Genomic DNA, 15,787 nt, shown 5'->3' with positions numbered 1-15,787 from the left:
TGTACATGTAAATACAAAAGCCTTTATTGGTTGAACAATTCACTTTTTTTAAAATTTACTTTGACTTACTCCTATATCAGACAGCGTCCAAGTTGTGTTGTGCATGCATTAGCCTATGCATTCCGCTAGCAGCATCACACCTGACTGATGGAACCAAAGGCACCATGTGACAGAGCCCTGTGGCAGGATCCAAGCATCCAAGATTTTATTCTATGAAAAGAGGACCTAGGACTTAAATCCAAAAACTTGCCCTAATGTTAAATCATCCTATACCACTGCACAGGAGACAGAACCTTTCCAAAAATTTCCAAAAATGTTCGGCACATTACATATTTTCCAAAACATAAGATCATATTCAATATAATTAAAAACACTGGATTGATAACGCCATTTAAATGGGCAGAAAAGCAAGTGAACAAGGGAGAAAGAATACATGTTTTTCATGGCACTATTGTCTTTTGACCCAAAGATGTTAAAACAGAACTTCAAAAAGGTTCTATGGAAACAGGCACTTATTTGAGAAAAGACAGATTATCTGCAAACAGTTATACATTTATCCAACACGGAGTTCTTGTTTTACCATTATAAATAAATCACAATATCCAACATCTTCCAAACTGACCAAACTAACAAATCACACACAAAAAATAAATTAAATTAAATTTAAAAAAAAAAACCTGAAACTGCCATTTTAAGATGGTAATAACCAGGGGAAACCCACAGTGGGAAAGGAACACTGATCTTAAGTACATGATTTAAAACCCAAATTTTGGCGAGGGATGATGCTCTCGTGAGAGAGGGAGTTTTGGTTAACCACAACATACACTGGGTAACAATACAAATTGCAGATTTTTCCCAAGTGCCTGATTTATTCTGAAAGCAAAATGGGGGGGGGGGGTGAGGCATCTGGGGAGATGTAAAGACAAGACAGCACCTTTTATTAAATGTGAGAATCACATGAGTCTAGTCTTGCTTTCTGTTCTTTGCAATAGGAAATATCAAATTGGAATAGCTATAGAGACCATCATGGAGAAGAGAGGTAACGACAGAAACTGATTTAGTCACAAAATTAAGGGAACTCTAGATACATGCAATGTAAATTTAATCTTGTATTACGATTTAGATCTTTAAGCACAAAAACTCTACAGTGATTGCTTCTGTAATGATTTGATTAAAATGTGTCGATATACATTCTCCAGTCTGCAATTCTCCCAGTTAAAATGGACTATATTGATCATGTTACAAACAATACCAGTTCTGTCAAGAGAGTGGGTAGACACCTTTTAACAAAACACATCCACCATAAATAAATGAAAACTGAACAAATACATAAAAATACATTTATTCAAAACAGCAGTTTAGCCTGCCATAATTTATAGTGTTTTAATTTGTCTTCCTGACAAAAGATTTTATTTCTCAACTGACAATTGCACTGCACATATAGTCTTCAGGTGTTACAACAGGAACTCAATGTGGCAATATTCAATGTTATTTGAACCCATTTCAACAAATCGTAAACAGAACTGTGACAGAAATCCCTTAGTAAGAGATGCAACTTGTTTTAATTTTATTCATATTAATATTCTAATTTACTAGCTTCTATGGAGGCATCTGGTTTACCTCCACACTTCAGGTACTTCTGGGACTTTGTGATTTTTCATTCAACCGTCTTTGTTCAGAAATGAGATAATTAACTGTTTACAATGTGATATACATACAAATATCCTAAGGGCCATTTGATTTTATTTAATAAACCAGCATCTAAAAGTCCAAATCTGCAATGTATTTACATAAAAACGGTCCTGATAATAATCAAAAAAAAGGGGGGGGAGGGGGGGGGAAGCCATTTCAAATAAATTAGCAGCCTCTGTCATGTGGTTTTCTCACCTAAAATCTAAACCCTGCCTTTTAAAAAAACCGCCATCCAATGATATTCAAAGCACAACTAAAACAATGATATAAAAGTAGATTGTGCAAAAATGTGATACTGATCACTTTCCTTCAATATCAACATGAATCCTAGTTGCCCTGATTTCTAAATGCAACACATACAGTACTGGAACAAAATTATGGAAACACTTTGCTTAAAGAAGTTTAGTATCTTGAAACTCTTATCTGTGCCATTTCCTCTGTTGTATCTGAGCTATTTTCAAATGCATTTGAAACCGTTATCTTCTTGACTGTGAGTGGTAAGGGCATTATGTGACCATCAGTAATTTGAAATAAAATATGCATGCATGAGGAACAATGAATATAATACTTTTATGTAAAAAAATAAAATAAAATACTGGACAAATAAATATACGTGCAAGTTGATTATAAAATTCCCAACAGTAAGTTAGATTAGACCGCTCAATTATGTAGGTATGAACCAATACATAAAGGAAGGTTTAATGATTACTTGCTTAACACAAATGCCAATTACTTCTTCATTTTTATGTTCATATTACATTTATTACATATTACACTGTGCCAAAAAGAGAAATTGTTGCAAAATAGTGTATTAATAGTCAAAATCTGTTCATAAATGCAATGTTTCCATAATTTGTGCCAGTACTGTAGGCATTCAACTTTTCGCCCTGCAATTCACATTTGGGATATTCCATTAATAAAGAACTTTAAATTACCTCTGCCAAACACAAATAAACACCCATGCTGAAACCTGGACAACACTATAACTGGCCTCTTTTTTCTTTAACATCGTAACTGTTCTATTGCTGTACTGATCGATACATTTGAATCAACCCAAAATGACACTATTTAATATTTGGATACTTTTAAAACTTGTATTTATTTATTTTTTAAACTCATTTGAGCCCAACAGTGTTTACCCATGTTATTGTGATATTCAGAACACATTTCTGTCTTCAAGGATGGCTATAGCCTAACTTCCAGAATTTTCATCTTTTCCCCATACATCAAGGTAGCGAGCATAAACACCAAACACTAAATTATTCCACCGAGGAAACCATAATCCAATTTCTGAACATAATCATTGACAAAACCCTGTTCCCACACACATCTCCCTTACAAGACAAGAGCCTGGCACTGCAGAAGAGAACCCCTCGGCCCTGTGGGACAGCTCAGCCCATTTATCCCACATTCAGTGATAACAAGGCAACAGAGGGCCACTGTCAATTTCCCAACTGTCCAATTTACCCAAAGAAGAAAAATCACCACGTTAAAACATAGCTTTGTAAAAGCCACTAAGCCTGTGTCTGCTGCTGTCACTCTATCAAGTATGGACTTTAAGAGCACACTAGTAAATCTAGTAAATAGAGGTTAGGGGACAGCGCTTTTACTTATAAATACAGATGCACAATTGTGGTAGAGACCCAAAGGCAGTCCCTGGCACCTCCCTTGTCATGGACAGGATAGTCTCTTCAAAAAAAGGAGTGGGCAGAATCTCTTCTGAATGCGCTGTGTAGCTTCCATTTGGGACATCACCGCGAGGAGCTGCGCTCTTTGCTCACACAGTCATCCTGAGTGGTGGTGTCACCGTTTCCCATCATGCTGCAGGTCCGTCGCTTCTTTCTGCGATGTGACATGGCATCTCCCTCGGAGCCCGACTCACCCTACAGGACACAGCACACATGGCAGTAAGAGACAGCAGCCCCACTCTACTCTGTTTAGTACAGCCTATAATGTCATTATTCAGCAGGTCTGTTCCCAAGATTAAAACTTAACACTAATGCGGAGATGTGCATGGGACCGGTCCTACCTCAGAATCTGAATCTGATGAGCTGGAAGAGGAGGAGGATGAGGAGTCACTAGAACTATCAGAGGCAATTCCAGTTGATTCCTGCAGGTCCACTGCATCTGCCAATGCTGCAAGTTCAGGCCGCTCCTGCTTCAGGATGCTAACAGAAATAACCGACAATAATGCTTCAAATATTGACCCCGTCCCCCACAAAAACACTAGACTGCTTTTGTTACATGTACAACAAGGAGACTTCTTTGATTGTACACACAGGACCGCAGAAAGGCTAAAAATCCTGCATAGTATGTCTTTAAATCAGTTTCCAAACTTTTTCAGCCAGGCTGCCTTTTTGGTAAAAGGACATTTTTTGGTTCCGCTTGGATGAGATTATCTTTTTGGTTTATAACAGACTTTTATTTCCTTCAACCCTCACCTGTCCCCTCCACCCCCCACCACTACTGTCTCAGTGCACCCACCAATTTGGGAACCACTGGCTTTAAGCGATTATTGGCCGATACGGATACCACCCCAATATTAGTGTGCAACCCTAGCCGACTCTCGGTTCCTTAACATTCCACTATTCAATTACACAACATCGGTCAGACACCAGTATACAAAACAGTGAAGGAAACGTTCAACCAACTCTCACCGGTACCACTTCCTAGACAGCTTCGGCCGACCACGCACAGTCTTATGCCATACGATGGGGAAGTTGGTCGTGCTGGCAAAATTCTGAGTCACAGCAATGGTTGTGTCCATGTTCAGAACCACGTGCCACCAGCCACCTAAACAACCAAGCAAATTGAGATTATGGTTGAGCAGGCGATACATAATACAAGACATACAAAATATCCTGAACATTTGAACTGAAGATATTTTCTCTCAACAGTGAGTCCATGAAAGAGTATAGTCACAACGATTATAAAACTGAACAGGATGAAGTTGCCTTCAGGGAAAAGGGAGTTTCACAGCAGATGACTGAAGACATGGTAGCTGTTATTCGCCATTGCTGTTCATGCACCAAGCTGGTACACTCCTTTGTATTGACATTATGTTAATGTTTCTGTCCATAAACATTCATATTGTTTCATCAGTTTGTATTGAGTTGTCCTTTTAAAAATTGCCATCATAATTACCGGCAGCAGTAAAAACAACTAACAAGCAAGTAAATCTCCAAAGGGTCCATTTTCAAGAACATCTTAGAACTACTAAATCCAATACCATTCTATGCTGTTCTTTTATACTTATATATACATTACCAGTGCGTACTGTGCAGCAGCTTTGCCTTTTGCAAATCAGTGTTTACAAGGCAGAAGAATTTGTGTCCAAAATTGTGCACCAATCTGTTTATATTATTTGCCTAGGCAGAACCTTATCCAGTTCCACCCTTTTCACCGACATGAACCCGTTACGCAACACTTGGCAGGCGAATGTGAATGCTGACCCGGAACGAAGACAGTCTCCCCGGGCCTCTGCAGAATCTCCAGGGGTCTAAACTCGGCAGGCCAGGTAGGCTGCTGCGTGCGGGGATAGATCACATTGAACCAGGTGATGGCCTCGTCCTGCTGGTTGCCCCCTTCATCACGGGTGACCTTGATGAGCTCGCGTGGAGTATGAGTGGGAAACAGGCACCAGCGCTTGTGCCCCTGTACCAGGGCATTCCATGCACTGGTGCCAAGAGGGTCAATATGTATTCCAGTGCCAGAGCGAGAAGGTCCCATAACAAACCACCTGAGAGGACACAAGCACAACATGTAAGAAAAATGATAAATAATTCCACACTGGAAATATGTAACACTGACTATGAATAGCGTACACATAAGCTTTAATAATCATAAAGCACCATTTCTCAAAACTCTTTACATTACGCATACGGTCTCAAGCCCGACTGTTAGAAGCTGTCAAACACCCACTACAGAATATGTACAATATGTACTGATCGATCCGCCATGGATTGGACCCGGCCTTTTTTCTACTCCCAAGGTGTTTTGGCTGATCAGTATTCCAGTTTTATGATGTGAAAAATACGAGCAGAGTCCATGCGCACGCTGTATCTGAATGCTATTGCTATACCTTTCCCAAAACTTCAGCTGTCTGGAAACCAGTGCTTTATAGGAGTGGCGATACACCTCCCCTAACGTCAAGGGAAAAACGCAGAAATGGGCACTGGCTGCATTCTGTTACGAAATATTTTCAAAAACAGACTTACGGTTACATTTAGAATGCCACAACGACACGCCGTCGTTTAAAAACACTCAATTGTGTTACCATTACATTACATTCATTTGGCAGACGCTTTTATCCAAAGCGACGTACAAGAAGTGCATTTTCATGATCGTAGACAACTGCTGAACACGGGTTCAGTAAGGTACAGTTACTTATTTTGTACAGCTATTTCTAGCCGAGAACAATGAACACTATCCTGGTCTAACATCTGCAAAGCCAAACTAGGCAGAAGATTAAGCTAGAGTATTAGGACAAATACAATTTACCAAGAAGTGCAGGGATGGGGCAACATGTAACAAGTGACAGGAAAAAGGGTTTTTTTTTTTTTTTTTTAATATATATATACACAGCATGGTGGTGGTTATTCTAGGTATAGTCTGAAGAGATGAGTCTTCAGGCCACGGCGGAAGATGGATAGTGAGGGGGAGGTTCGGAGAGGGACGGGGAGTTCGTTCCACCACTGGGGAGCTAGGGTGGAGAAGCTCTGTGATCCCTTTGGGCGGGTGGGAGGGGTTACAAGACGCCCTGCTGCTGCAGAGCGGAGTGGTCGAGCAGGCACATAGAATTGAGTCATGTCCTGCAAGTAGATGGGGGCTGTCTTGTTGGCGGCAGTGTAGGCAAGGGTCAGGGCTTTGAATCGGATCCTGGCAGCGACCGGTAGCCAGTGAAGTGATCGCAGCAATGTAATCTTACCAATCACTAGCCTAATCACTGCATTAGAAGCCAGTATCTAACAGCTGTGCATGTGGTCCCTGCAGCATACCATCACACCTGCCATTAGCATGTTAAGGAATGTACGTCTTGAAAAGCTTTTAAAATCTGTGGCATTAAAAATCTTTAAATCGGCTTTCAGAATCAGCTGATCTGGCTGTTAAAAATTAAAAATTGGCAACCAGAATCGGTCATAAAAATTCACGATCGGTGCACCCCTGGTACAATCCATGTGGTTTTCTCCTACATACCTGTACGGAGGTCTTCGCTTCTCCCCAGCAAACTGAAAGAGGTCATCACGGAAAAAAATAGGCACTTCGTAGTCCTCCAGCAATTTTCTACGTTTGGCATGCTCGCCGTAGCTACTGTCGAAGATATAGAGGGGGCTGTCATCCCGGGTGGACTCCAAGTATTCCACGTAGTACTTCATCTTCATCTTCACAGAGTAGCCATCATTATCCTCACCACACTTGAACTTCTGGTTGCGGTACTTGCGCTTCAGGCGCTCCAGTGTCCATTTCTCACGGGCAGGCCAGGTGCTCTGACAGCTCAGCAGAACCACGGGCTTGTAGGGCTTCTCAAATTGCTGAATAAATTCCTCTGGACTCAGCTGCAGTGAATCCACGCGCTCAACATTGTCCTGAAACAGAGATACACTGCTATAGACCAAAAGGGAACATAACCACTGAGAGCTGACAGTATCAGGTCAGGTCATGAAAAAGTAAAAAAAAAAAAAACCCCACAATGGATCCCTTGCATAATATAGACTCAGGTTGACTTTTTATTTTTTAGTTAATTATCCTTTTGAGACAACCAAGAGGAAATTGTCATTACATTAAAAAGAACAGCAACGCACACAATAGCTGCTAATAACTTTTTAATAGAGCCAATGTTTTAACGTGGATCTACATCAGGTCAGTGGAGTAAAAAATGAATGGGGGGAAAAACCCATGCATCCAAACCTTTATATAGGCTACATATAGGACATTCCATAAATCTACCCAACTAATGTCAGGCTAAACAATCCCATTTTAAAATATATAAATTTGACCGTGATATAAATTCTGTTCGTAGGTTACAGTGAAAACACAACAGCAACATCACCAAAAAATAGAGATACTGAATCTACGAGACCAAAGGTTGTATTAGGTCATCCGCCTCTCCATTCCAAAATGGAGGGAAGCATGGTCACTTGTCAGATTCACGTTTGTTCAGAAATAATCAATAATATGCGAGCACTATTCCGTTTAACGTCATACTTCACTTTGGTGCTGACCAAGGAGATGTGCCACTATTGACTAACATAATGACTTTGTCCTATTTTTGCTAATGTTAGCCATGTCAAATAAGTGGCAATGAGGTTGTTAACGTTAGCTGGTTAGCTAGCTGTTCCACATGTAATCTTTGAGGTCGGGCAACATAATTCCAGTAAAAGATATAGCTAATTAGCTAGGTAGAATATAATCGTATTCTGCAACATCATAGTACATACTGACGTAGTACATATTTTTCCACAATATAATTTAAGATTTAGTCCAATAATATGGCTAGCGAGCAAGTTTTTTGTGCCCGCACTGGTGGATAGAGGAATAGCTAGCACTTCATGCAAACATGCTGTATCAATAGCTAGCTAGCACCGGAGATGTGTAGCCAACAAGCGTGGACTCTAAATGGTTATGTAGCTAACGTTAGCTAGCTTTTCTCAACCCTACAAATTCAACAAGCGTGGCAGCTGTCTGACTCAAATTACACGGACTGGGGGTACGATAAAATTAATCTAGCAAGCCATTTTCAACGATAGAACGTTCACTTAGCCATCACTGGACAAAAACTTCCTGAACTCTCCATCTTGCTAATTTTTATCGCATGTTAACAAAATATTTCCGCCAGCTAATGCGCTCGTCATACTGAGAATACCAACACATTTAATATTCCTGGGCTATAGATACAACGTTAAAATATTATATACAAATGTCACTTATCGGAGAGAACACTATCCGGTCAAGCAATACCAGAAATTATCCTTGTAGTCCAACTTGCTTATATTAGCTTGGTATAGTTAGCTAGCAAGCTAACTGGCGCCAGCTTCGAGTTGTACGTTACCTAGTCACCATGCATGTGGAAATCTTACTTGACTGTCCTGAAACAGTTACCAATTATACCTAGCTAACAGGAAAATAAATACATTGACGAGCCATCTAACCTTAAACCTAGTTACGTAGCCACTATGTCATATGAGAATGCTGCTAGTTCAGTGCTGTTGCTAGTTACCTTCACTGTTCGATGTGACAAATCAAAATTTTCGCAGTAGTCATGTTTCGTCCAGTCTAGTGAATCCTTCAGTTCGGGTCTCGCACTTCTTTTTGCCTCTTTGATTCTCTTCTTACTTTTATGATTCATCCCTTTTTGTCACACTATATAACGTAATCTGGTAACGTTAATAGTTAGCTGTTAGCTAAAAGCTAGCTAGCTTACTAGCTACGTGACGCAGAGTGAATTGGCTCGCTACCCGGTAATGTTTTTTAACTGTAGGTAGCTAGCTAGCAAGTCGCTGATGGTGGCTAATGTTAGGCTGCTACTTGAAGGGGTGACGGAAAGACTTAAAAGTTATCCAAGCTTGCTACTTTGAGATTTTCCACAAACATTAATCCCCCAATATATTTTTATATACAGCAACAGGCTAATACTTTCATTTTAACACAAATGAACTACCGTTAACCAACTATGAGGAAGTACATTTCTAGAAAATTCACGCCGATTTTCAATGCTACAGTGCAACCAACCTAATATCCCATAACCCACCTTTCAGGCAATACGAGCTTTCTGGTTCGCCGAATTCCACAAACGTTTACGGAGCCATGAGTTCATTGGATGCGATTTGGGTTTGCTGAACTTACACGTGCAAAACCCAAGGTTGGTTGTGACTGAAGGCTTATTTTAGGAGGAGAACATTTATTTTTTTTCTTTATTTTTTTCTGTTTCTACATGGTTCCACGAAAGTAAATATTAGGCGTTGCATCTACTGAATATGTAGAAAAGCGCAATGTACTCTGTTTTAACTTGATTTTTGAACGTTATAACCATATGTATTTACTCTGAGTGAATTTCCATTCCTCTACTGTTACACGAGAACTTGGCAGAATAAAGCTGTCTCATCTTGCAGTAGCTCCTGCAAGGAAAAAGATTGGGTTGGATTTTACCTGCTTGGTGATTGTCCCAGGCCACATATTTGGAGGTCAGATGCAAGTTAGCATTCTCCAATAAGCCTGGAAATCAGTTTTGCTTAGGCCCTGCTGTACAAAATTGTACCTGTGAAATACCTGTGTTAGATGTGGGGTATTGTTCAGCGTATAGCAACACGGGAATGTGCCATTTCATATTGGCACTCCCCTGTTGACCTGGGCTCTTCGAAGCCCCCACACGAAGTACCCCCAAAGGTCCTAAAGGCAACTATGATGAGATGGGGCTGTATCAGAAATACAAGGTTGTGGGTGCAATTCTGAGGTAATACTGTAACAAATGCTGTCTTATCAAACTACATGGGATGAGTATATATGAGCTAGGGTATTTTAATGGCCTTCCTGAATAATGTTGCAGCAAACTTATCTGTCCATGTCCTCTCTCCTTTCATGTTTCCTTGTGATATGTTCAGAAAGAATCAAACATTTCAAAGAATATGAATGGTGCCAGTGTGTGAGTCTTCCCTTTGCAACAGTAAAAAAGGACCAACGTTGTAATCTCAAAACGGTCTGTCCCACTGTATTGTGGACACCATCCTGCATGCTAACATGGGTTAGATGGGGGCTTTTTAAGTCTTGGGCCATATTCAAGGGAGCCAGCAAAATTCATGTCCCAATTCTACAAGCCATTCCTGAACACAGAAGAATCATCAGTTGCAAGTAGTCTAACTAGAACAGCAAAATACATGCCAAATTAAAAAAAAACTGGCAGGTTTTACAACTTAATGTACTTCCTCTGTATTCATTTGTAGATATGTACTTTCACATTTCTGCAATGTGTATGCTCTACTCAGACCCATACAGTAAAGGTTTGCCACTGACAGTCAGAGCATGAAAATGATATTGTATTACCATCTGGACCAATGCAAAGCATAATTTAGCTTTGTACACCTTTCAAAGGTATTATAACTAGCGTGTACACTCCACACCAAAACACACATGTAGATGTGGCAGCAACAATAGTAGGAAATATTTATGTTTTATATCCTCGCAGCCATCTCCCATTAGTTTTAACCCTTGTGTAATCTTCATGTGTGGGTCCTGTGTCCACAGGGTCAAAAATGAACAATCCCTACTACCCCTTTTTAAACAACTATATTGAATTTAAAACCAAAACCTATTTTTCTTGTAGAAACTATCCATCATTCAACAAATCAGTGAATAATTCAGTCCAGAGTAGCTAGCAGATTCAGCCTTTGTGTATCCAACAAAAACTTTTTTTTTTTTCCCCTGTAGTAGAGGTATAGCCCTTAACTTTATGAAATTTGATTTCATAAAGCATGGTCACAAACCACCCATAAGACAATCTTTGTACCCATATAGTGTAGCTTATAAAAATAAAAAAGGGCAATATTTAACTTCTTCCCCAATGGTAAAATACTAGGGTCACTGGGGGGATGCAACAAATTGCATGCTGCAAAATTTATTTAGGGACTGCTGTTAATCTCAGTGATGGGTCTTTTTTGACCAAAGGACAACAGGAAGGCAAAGGAAAAAGGGGAAAATTTGCTTTTGGTTTTATGTTCATACAACAGATATTGTACTAGGGTTCATCAAATGGTATTTTGACATTTAAATGTGCACAGACCAACATGCACAGGCCAAATATACATATGAAACACAATGGTCCACTGCATCCTTTAAGAATATCTCCAGGTGCCAACAAATGTAATGCACAACCAAATTAACAACATTAAGGGGCAAGTCTGTAAACACTGCGAGACAAATTACACAAAAATTGTTTATTAGCATTCACATTGTTACAAGTATAGAAAGTTAAAGGAATAGTCTAAGAACAGGCTACAAAATGCAGTTAACATTCTCTGTAACAAGTAACTTTCAAGGGAGGAAAAAAAAGTCTAAAAGAATGTGACAAAATGTGAACGCTTCTACAGGTTCCAATAGGTTGAGGGATGGGAAAAAAAGGACATTCAGATGTCAGGAAACGCAGGTGACCAGTATTTTAAAGGATAATCTGCTGCAGCCGTTTTTACACATCAAGGCACACCAAGGCATTGTAACACAGGAGCAACCAGGAGAAAACTGGAAACAGCCAAGCTCTCTGCACTGCAACAGGCCACCTTAACAGCTAACCAGCAATACTCAACTGCTACACAACTGCGCCTAATGCACAAAAAATACACAAGAGAGAGGATTAGAATAACAAAACGACCAATTATAAATCAAAAGAACAAACAATGCTGGATCAAACAATCATTCCCCCTCCGCTTGAGACTGAAGACCCCTTCTGACCCCGCTGATGCACACATTTACATTTGTCATATACACCTGCACTACTTCAACATTAGAGCGACTTGACATGCAATTCAAAGCATTTTGCAGATAACGCGAGATTCATTCCGAAGCCAACTGAGGGCAATGAAAAACTTAGGTGCCCATCTGATTTAGTCACTATTTTCTACATATGATACGCACACTGATCAATAATTGCATGTAATTCAGACTGATTACAACTGAAATACTCTACAACTCCACACTATGATTAACAGAAAACAAGTTTTGATTTACAGCAATTGCACAAGCCCATCTGAGGGTTATCCTTTTCAACAAATTATGAGATGGCACAAGCAAGCCTTAACCAAAAATAAAAAATGTATTTAAAACCTTCAGACGGTGACAATAACCTTTTAAATCAGAAACTGTCAGGGTGGAGAATCATCTTTGAGGCCTGTACTTTTGATGGGCTGTCCTCAGTGAAGTCTCAATCTGAAAAGAATCTAGAAACAAAAAAATAATAATGTGAGAATACAATATTTTCAGTTAAAACTTTACAACCATTAGGCTTGTAAAATATTACCATAATTCTAAGGGGATTTTTAAATTTGGGTTACCACCAAATTACATGAATGTGAATTTCTGTTTGTGCAGTGCTCCAAATGATCAATTAATGTGTTTATGGTGACTGTTCTAAAAATGTGTCCCTTTCCCAAAACTCATTTGGGAACAAGTACTCCAAGTGATGTGAAAAGATTCCTCTAGAAATTAATTTGGTTTGTTGAATTAATTCACACATGTAAAGGGGTGTATCACTAATGCACACAGCCAGGTCAGAGGTCTTTTAGTCTGACAATTGGGCAAACAAACCTCATTTCCTCCTGTTTTAGTCTATGTACCAATACACCAGAGCACATGACCTGGAGGACAATGTAAAGCTTCAGGTCCATTGTCCTGCAGACGTACCTCAACACCACCTCAACACTGACAGACCGACCTGCTCCATAGCAACCCCCAACAGCAGCAGGCAGCCCATGGGCGGATCACACACTAACTGCTCAAACTGCACCAAACTCCATTTTTGCAAACAGGAAACAGCAGCTTTGAGGAGAGAATTCCACATTTTTGGTGAATATTTTAAACCCAAAACCATTTTCAAATATTGCAAAAAATATATTCACTCCTGTGCATCCAACAATATTTACCACCCACTCCCACCCACCACCAGAAAATTCACTAAGGGTAATCCTTTTCATTTGAAATGGAAGCTAAAACATAAGCAGGAAAAGATCAATGCACGAGAGGCTATATACTAATCTTTAAATTCACTGGAACAATTCTAGGAACTTTTCCACCCTTAAGGCAAGTATGTCAAAGGTATTGATGACTGAACTGGCAATCACTTAGGTAATCAGATTTTGCACCACTACCAGCTAGGGTAATGTGGTTAATTCAATTTAAATTACTAAATTTGAAGCCAGACGATGTCTGACAGACCTGCCCAAGAGACATACCCTCACCATGTTGTAAATTAATGTGAAGTCACTTAATTTTGCCCACCTTCTGAGAGCAAAAAGCTGCAGACAGAATTGTTAGATCACCCCAAGCAGATTTACAACTACAACTGTGTCTTACCATTACCGTCTCCTGGAAATAATTGAGCATGCTCGCGTTTTTTAAATAAAAAATAAAAAAAACTGACTAACCCCTCTAACCCACATACTGTGTTAGTAGAAACCCCCCAGCCTTACCCTTAATGCGGCTTAATTAGGTCGCAGTGCCTTCCTCCTCTGGTGACTTGGGCTGGCTCTTCGATCTTGATCTGGACTTTGATGCTCTATTGGAAGGTGGTGTGCGGCTCCTGGAGCGGGATTTGGACTTGGACTTCGATTTGGACCGGGACCTGGACGCGGATTTAGACTTGCTCCTGCGGGGCGTGCGCGACTTGGAGCGCGATCGTGACCTGGAGTAGGACCTGGACCGTGATCTGCTGTAGCGTGAGCGACTGCGTGAACGACTCCTACTTCTCGACCGGCTGCGCCTCCGGCGTCGTGGGCTGGGGGAGAAGCTAATGAGTAAATTCAGCATGTTATCTTCGACAAATGTAAACAAGTAAAACAAGTAGTTAAACAGCCGGATCTGATGCTACAATGCCATGTAGCGTTTCTTATAATAAAATGTACACTTCAGAACACATGAGAGTGTACAGCTTACAATTACGGTATCCAGTAGCAAACGATAACCAAGCCAGTCACACAATAGGCTGACACAAATACACTCGCGTGAACATGTAGTTACAACTATGGTCCATAACTTGTGACCATCTAGGACTCTTCTCTAGCAAGCCATGCTTGTTCGGCCTACCGAACAAGCCAACAAGCTATCGAGTCCTTACCTTCTACTTCGTCTTCCATAGCCACCGTACCTTCGGGGTGGCCCTCCGCGACGACCATAATGAGAATCCGGGGGGCGTCCATAGCGGGCCATCTGCACGCGCAATTCGCGCCCATCGAGTACGGCCCCATCCATGGCGTCCATAGCGTCTTCTGCGTCCCGCTTGTCGTGGAACCGCACAAAGGCGAATCCTCGGCTTTCCTTCGTATAACGATCCCGGGGGATGTACACGTCTCCAACCCGACCATACTTCTCAAATACTCGCCTTAAGGTCTCAGGCGAAGTTCTGTACGTCAGGTTGTCTACTTTCAGTGAAGTCATTCCCTCAACATCGGGCGGAGGCCTACCGTAACTCATTTCGCTGGAAAGACGAGATGGCTGGCCAGGCAGCCAAACAAGCCAAAGAATCGATAGCTAGACTACTACTTCCTCAGAAATGTAAACGTCTTGTATCGTTTAAATCGTCGGCGGTTACGTACTCTACACCACAGCTTATAAAATGGGCTAAACTGACAACAGCAAATAGACCTATTATCTGACAATTTCACGAAAGCTGCATAGCTTACCTGTAGCTACAGTAAACAGTTGTTTCTCAACATAAAATGGCGGGTGGGAAGGAAACACCAATGTATTTATATGGCTATCGTGTAGCTAACCAGCTAAGAAAATAATTAAGCGCGCTTATTCTATAAATTCGTCACACCTGTAGGCGAAATACACTTATAAAATATTTAAATAATGACTGTTATTTGTACTGGAATTATTATATATTTGGCAATACATACTTGGTAAATGTAAACTTTTATTTGAGGACAACACATTGCATTACGATTGGCTAAAACGCATCACGTGGATGGTTTGACCAATCATAATCTAAAGCGTTGGGTCGAAGGAAGTTAATCGTGCTCCGAGGGTGACGTACTGGTGCAACCATACAGTTCAGTGGGTGCAACCTCTAGTCATAACTATATAGGCTACCTTGTTATTCGATAGATAATATGCAAATACTACATGTCTAGAATCATAGCAATGTACCCTGTGTCTGCGCAGATAAGGATAATGCGTAATGGTGCAATTTAAATACATCTGGAGCAACCAGCAAATCACTAGCCTTCAGCACAAACAGCAACAGTGAACAGTAAAACAATTATACTGAGTGACTGCACATATATTTCATAACACATACACACCTGGTTCCAGGGGGACTACACAGTGTGCAGATTGTTACTCAGCACTTATTGGATCAATTGACTTGTCTGCTTTATTATTGGGCCCCATTTGG

The 15,787-nt window shown here is 40.5% G+C and overlaps 2 protein-coding genes across 9 annotated transcripts; both read right to left on the bottom strand.

Annotated features, from left to right (window-relative positions):
• jmjd6 (jumonji domain containing 6, arginine demethylase and lysine hydroxylase) lies at nucleotides 1–9,446 on the bottom strand. The gene is made up of 6 exons (XM_035403282.1): nucleotides 8,909–9,446; nucleotides 6,889–7,277; nucleotides 5,145–5,431; nucleotides 4,350–4,485; nucleotides 3,722–3,860; nucleotides 1–3,575 (listed from the first exon to the last, which is right to left on the bottom strand). The coding sequence occupies exons 1-6, from the start codon at nucleotides 9,035–9,037 to the stop codon at nucleotides 3,444–3,446; spliced, it is 1,212 nt and encodes a 403-aa protein (XP_035259173.1). The 5' UTR covers nucleotides 9,038–9,446; the 3' UTR covers nucleotides 1–3,443.
• A 2,153-nt stretch (nucleotides 9,447–11,599) lies between these two features.
• LOC118219831 (serine/arginine-rich splicing factor 2-like) lies at nucleotides 11,600–15,245 on the bottom strand. Of its 8 annotated transcripts, none has more exons than XR_004763853.1 (4): nucleotides 14,507–15,227; nucleotides 13,078–14,179; nucleotides 12,522–12,614; nucleotides 11,600–12,000 (listed from the first exon to the last, which is right to left on the bottom strand). XR_004763853.1 is itself a non-coding variant. In XM_035403284.1 (3 exons), the coding sequence occupies exons 1-2, from the start codon at nucleotides 14,860–14,862 to the stop codon at nucleotides 13,879–13,881; spliced, it is 657 nt and encodes a 218-aa protein (XP_035259175.1). In that variant the 5' UTR covers nucleotides 14,863–15,230; the 3' UTR covers nucleotides 11,600–13,212; nucleotides 13,863–13,878. The 8 variants fall into 8 exon arrangements, 5 of the variants coding, with proteins under 5 accessions (XP_035259175.1, XP_035259176.1, XP_035259179.1 ...); XR_004763854.1 differs by having other exon boundaries at nucleotides 13,863–14,179; nucleotides 14,507–15,220; XR_004763852.1 differs by having other exon boundaries at nucleotides 11,600–12,614.
• Nucleotides 15,246–15,787: the final 542 nt, after the last annotated feature.

Source organism: Anguilla anguilla, chromosome 2, assembly GCF_013347855.1.
Source record: "Anguilla anguilla isolate fAngAng1 chromosome 2, fAngAng1.pri, whole genome shotgun sequence".
Classification (NCBI taxonomy): domain Eukaryota; kingdom Metazoa; phylum Chordata; class Actinopteri; order Anguilliformes; family Anguillidae; genus Anguilla; species Anguilla anguilla.
Note: the sequence above shows the minus strand (reverse complement) of the source record. Positions and strands in the feature narration are given on the sequence as shown.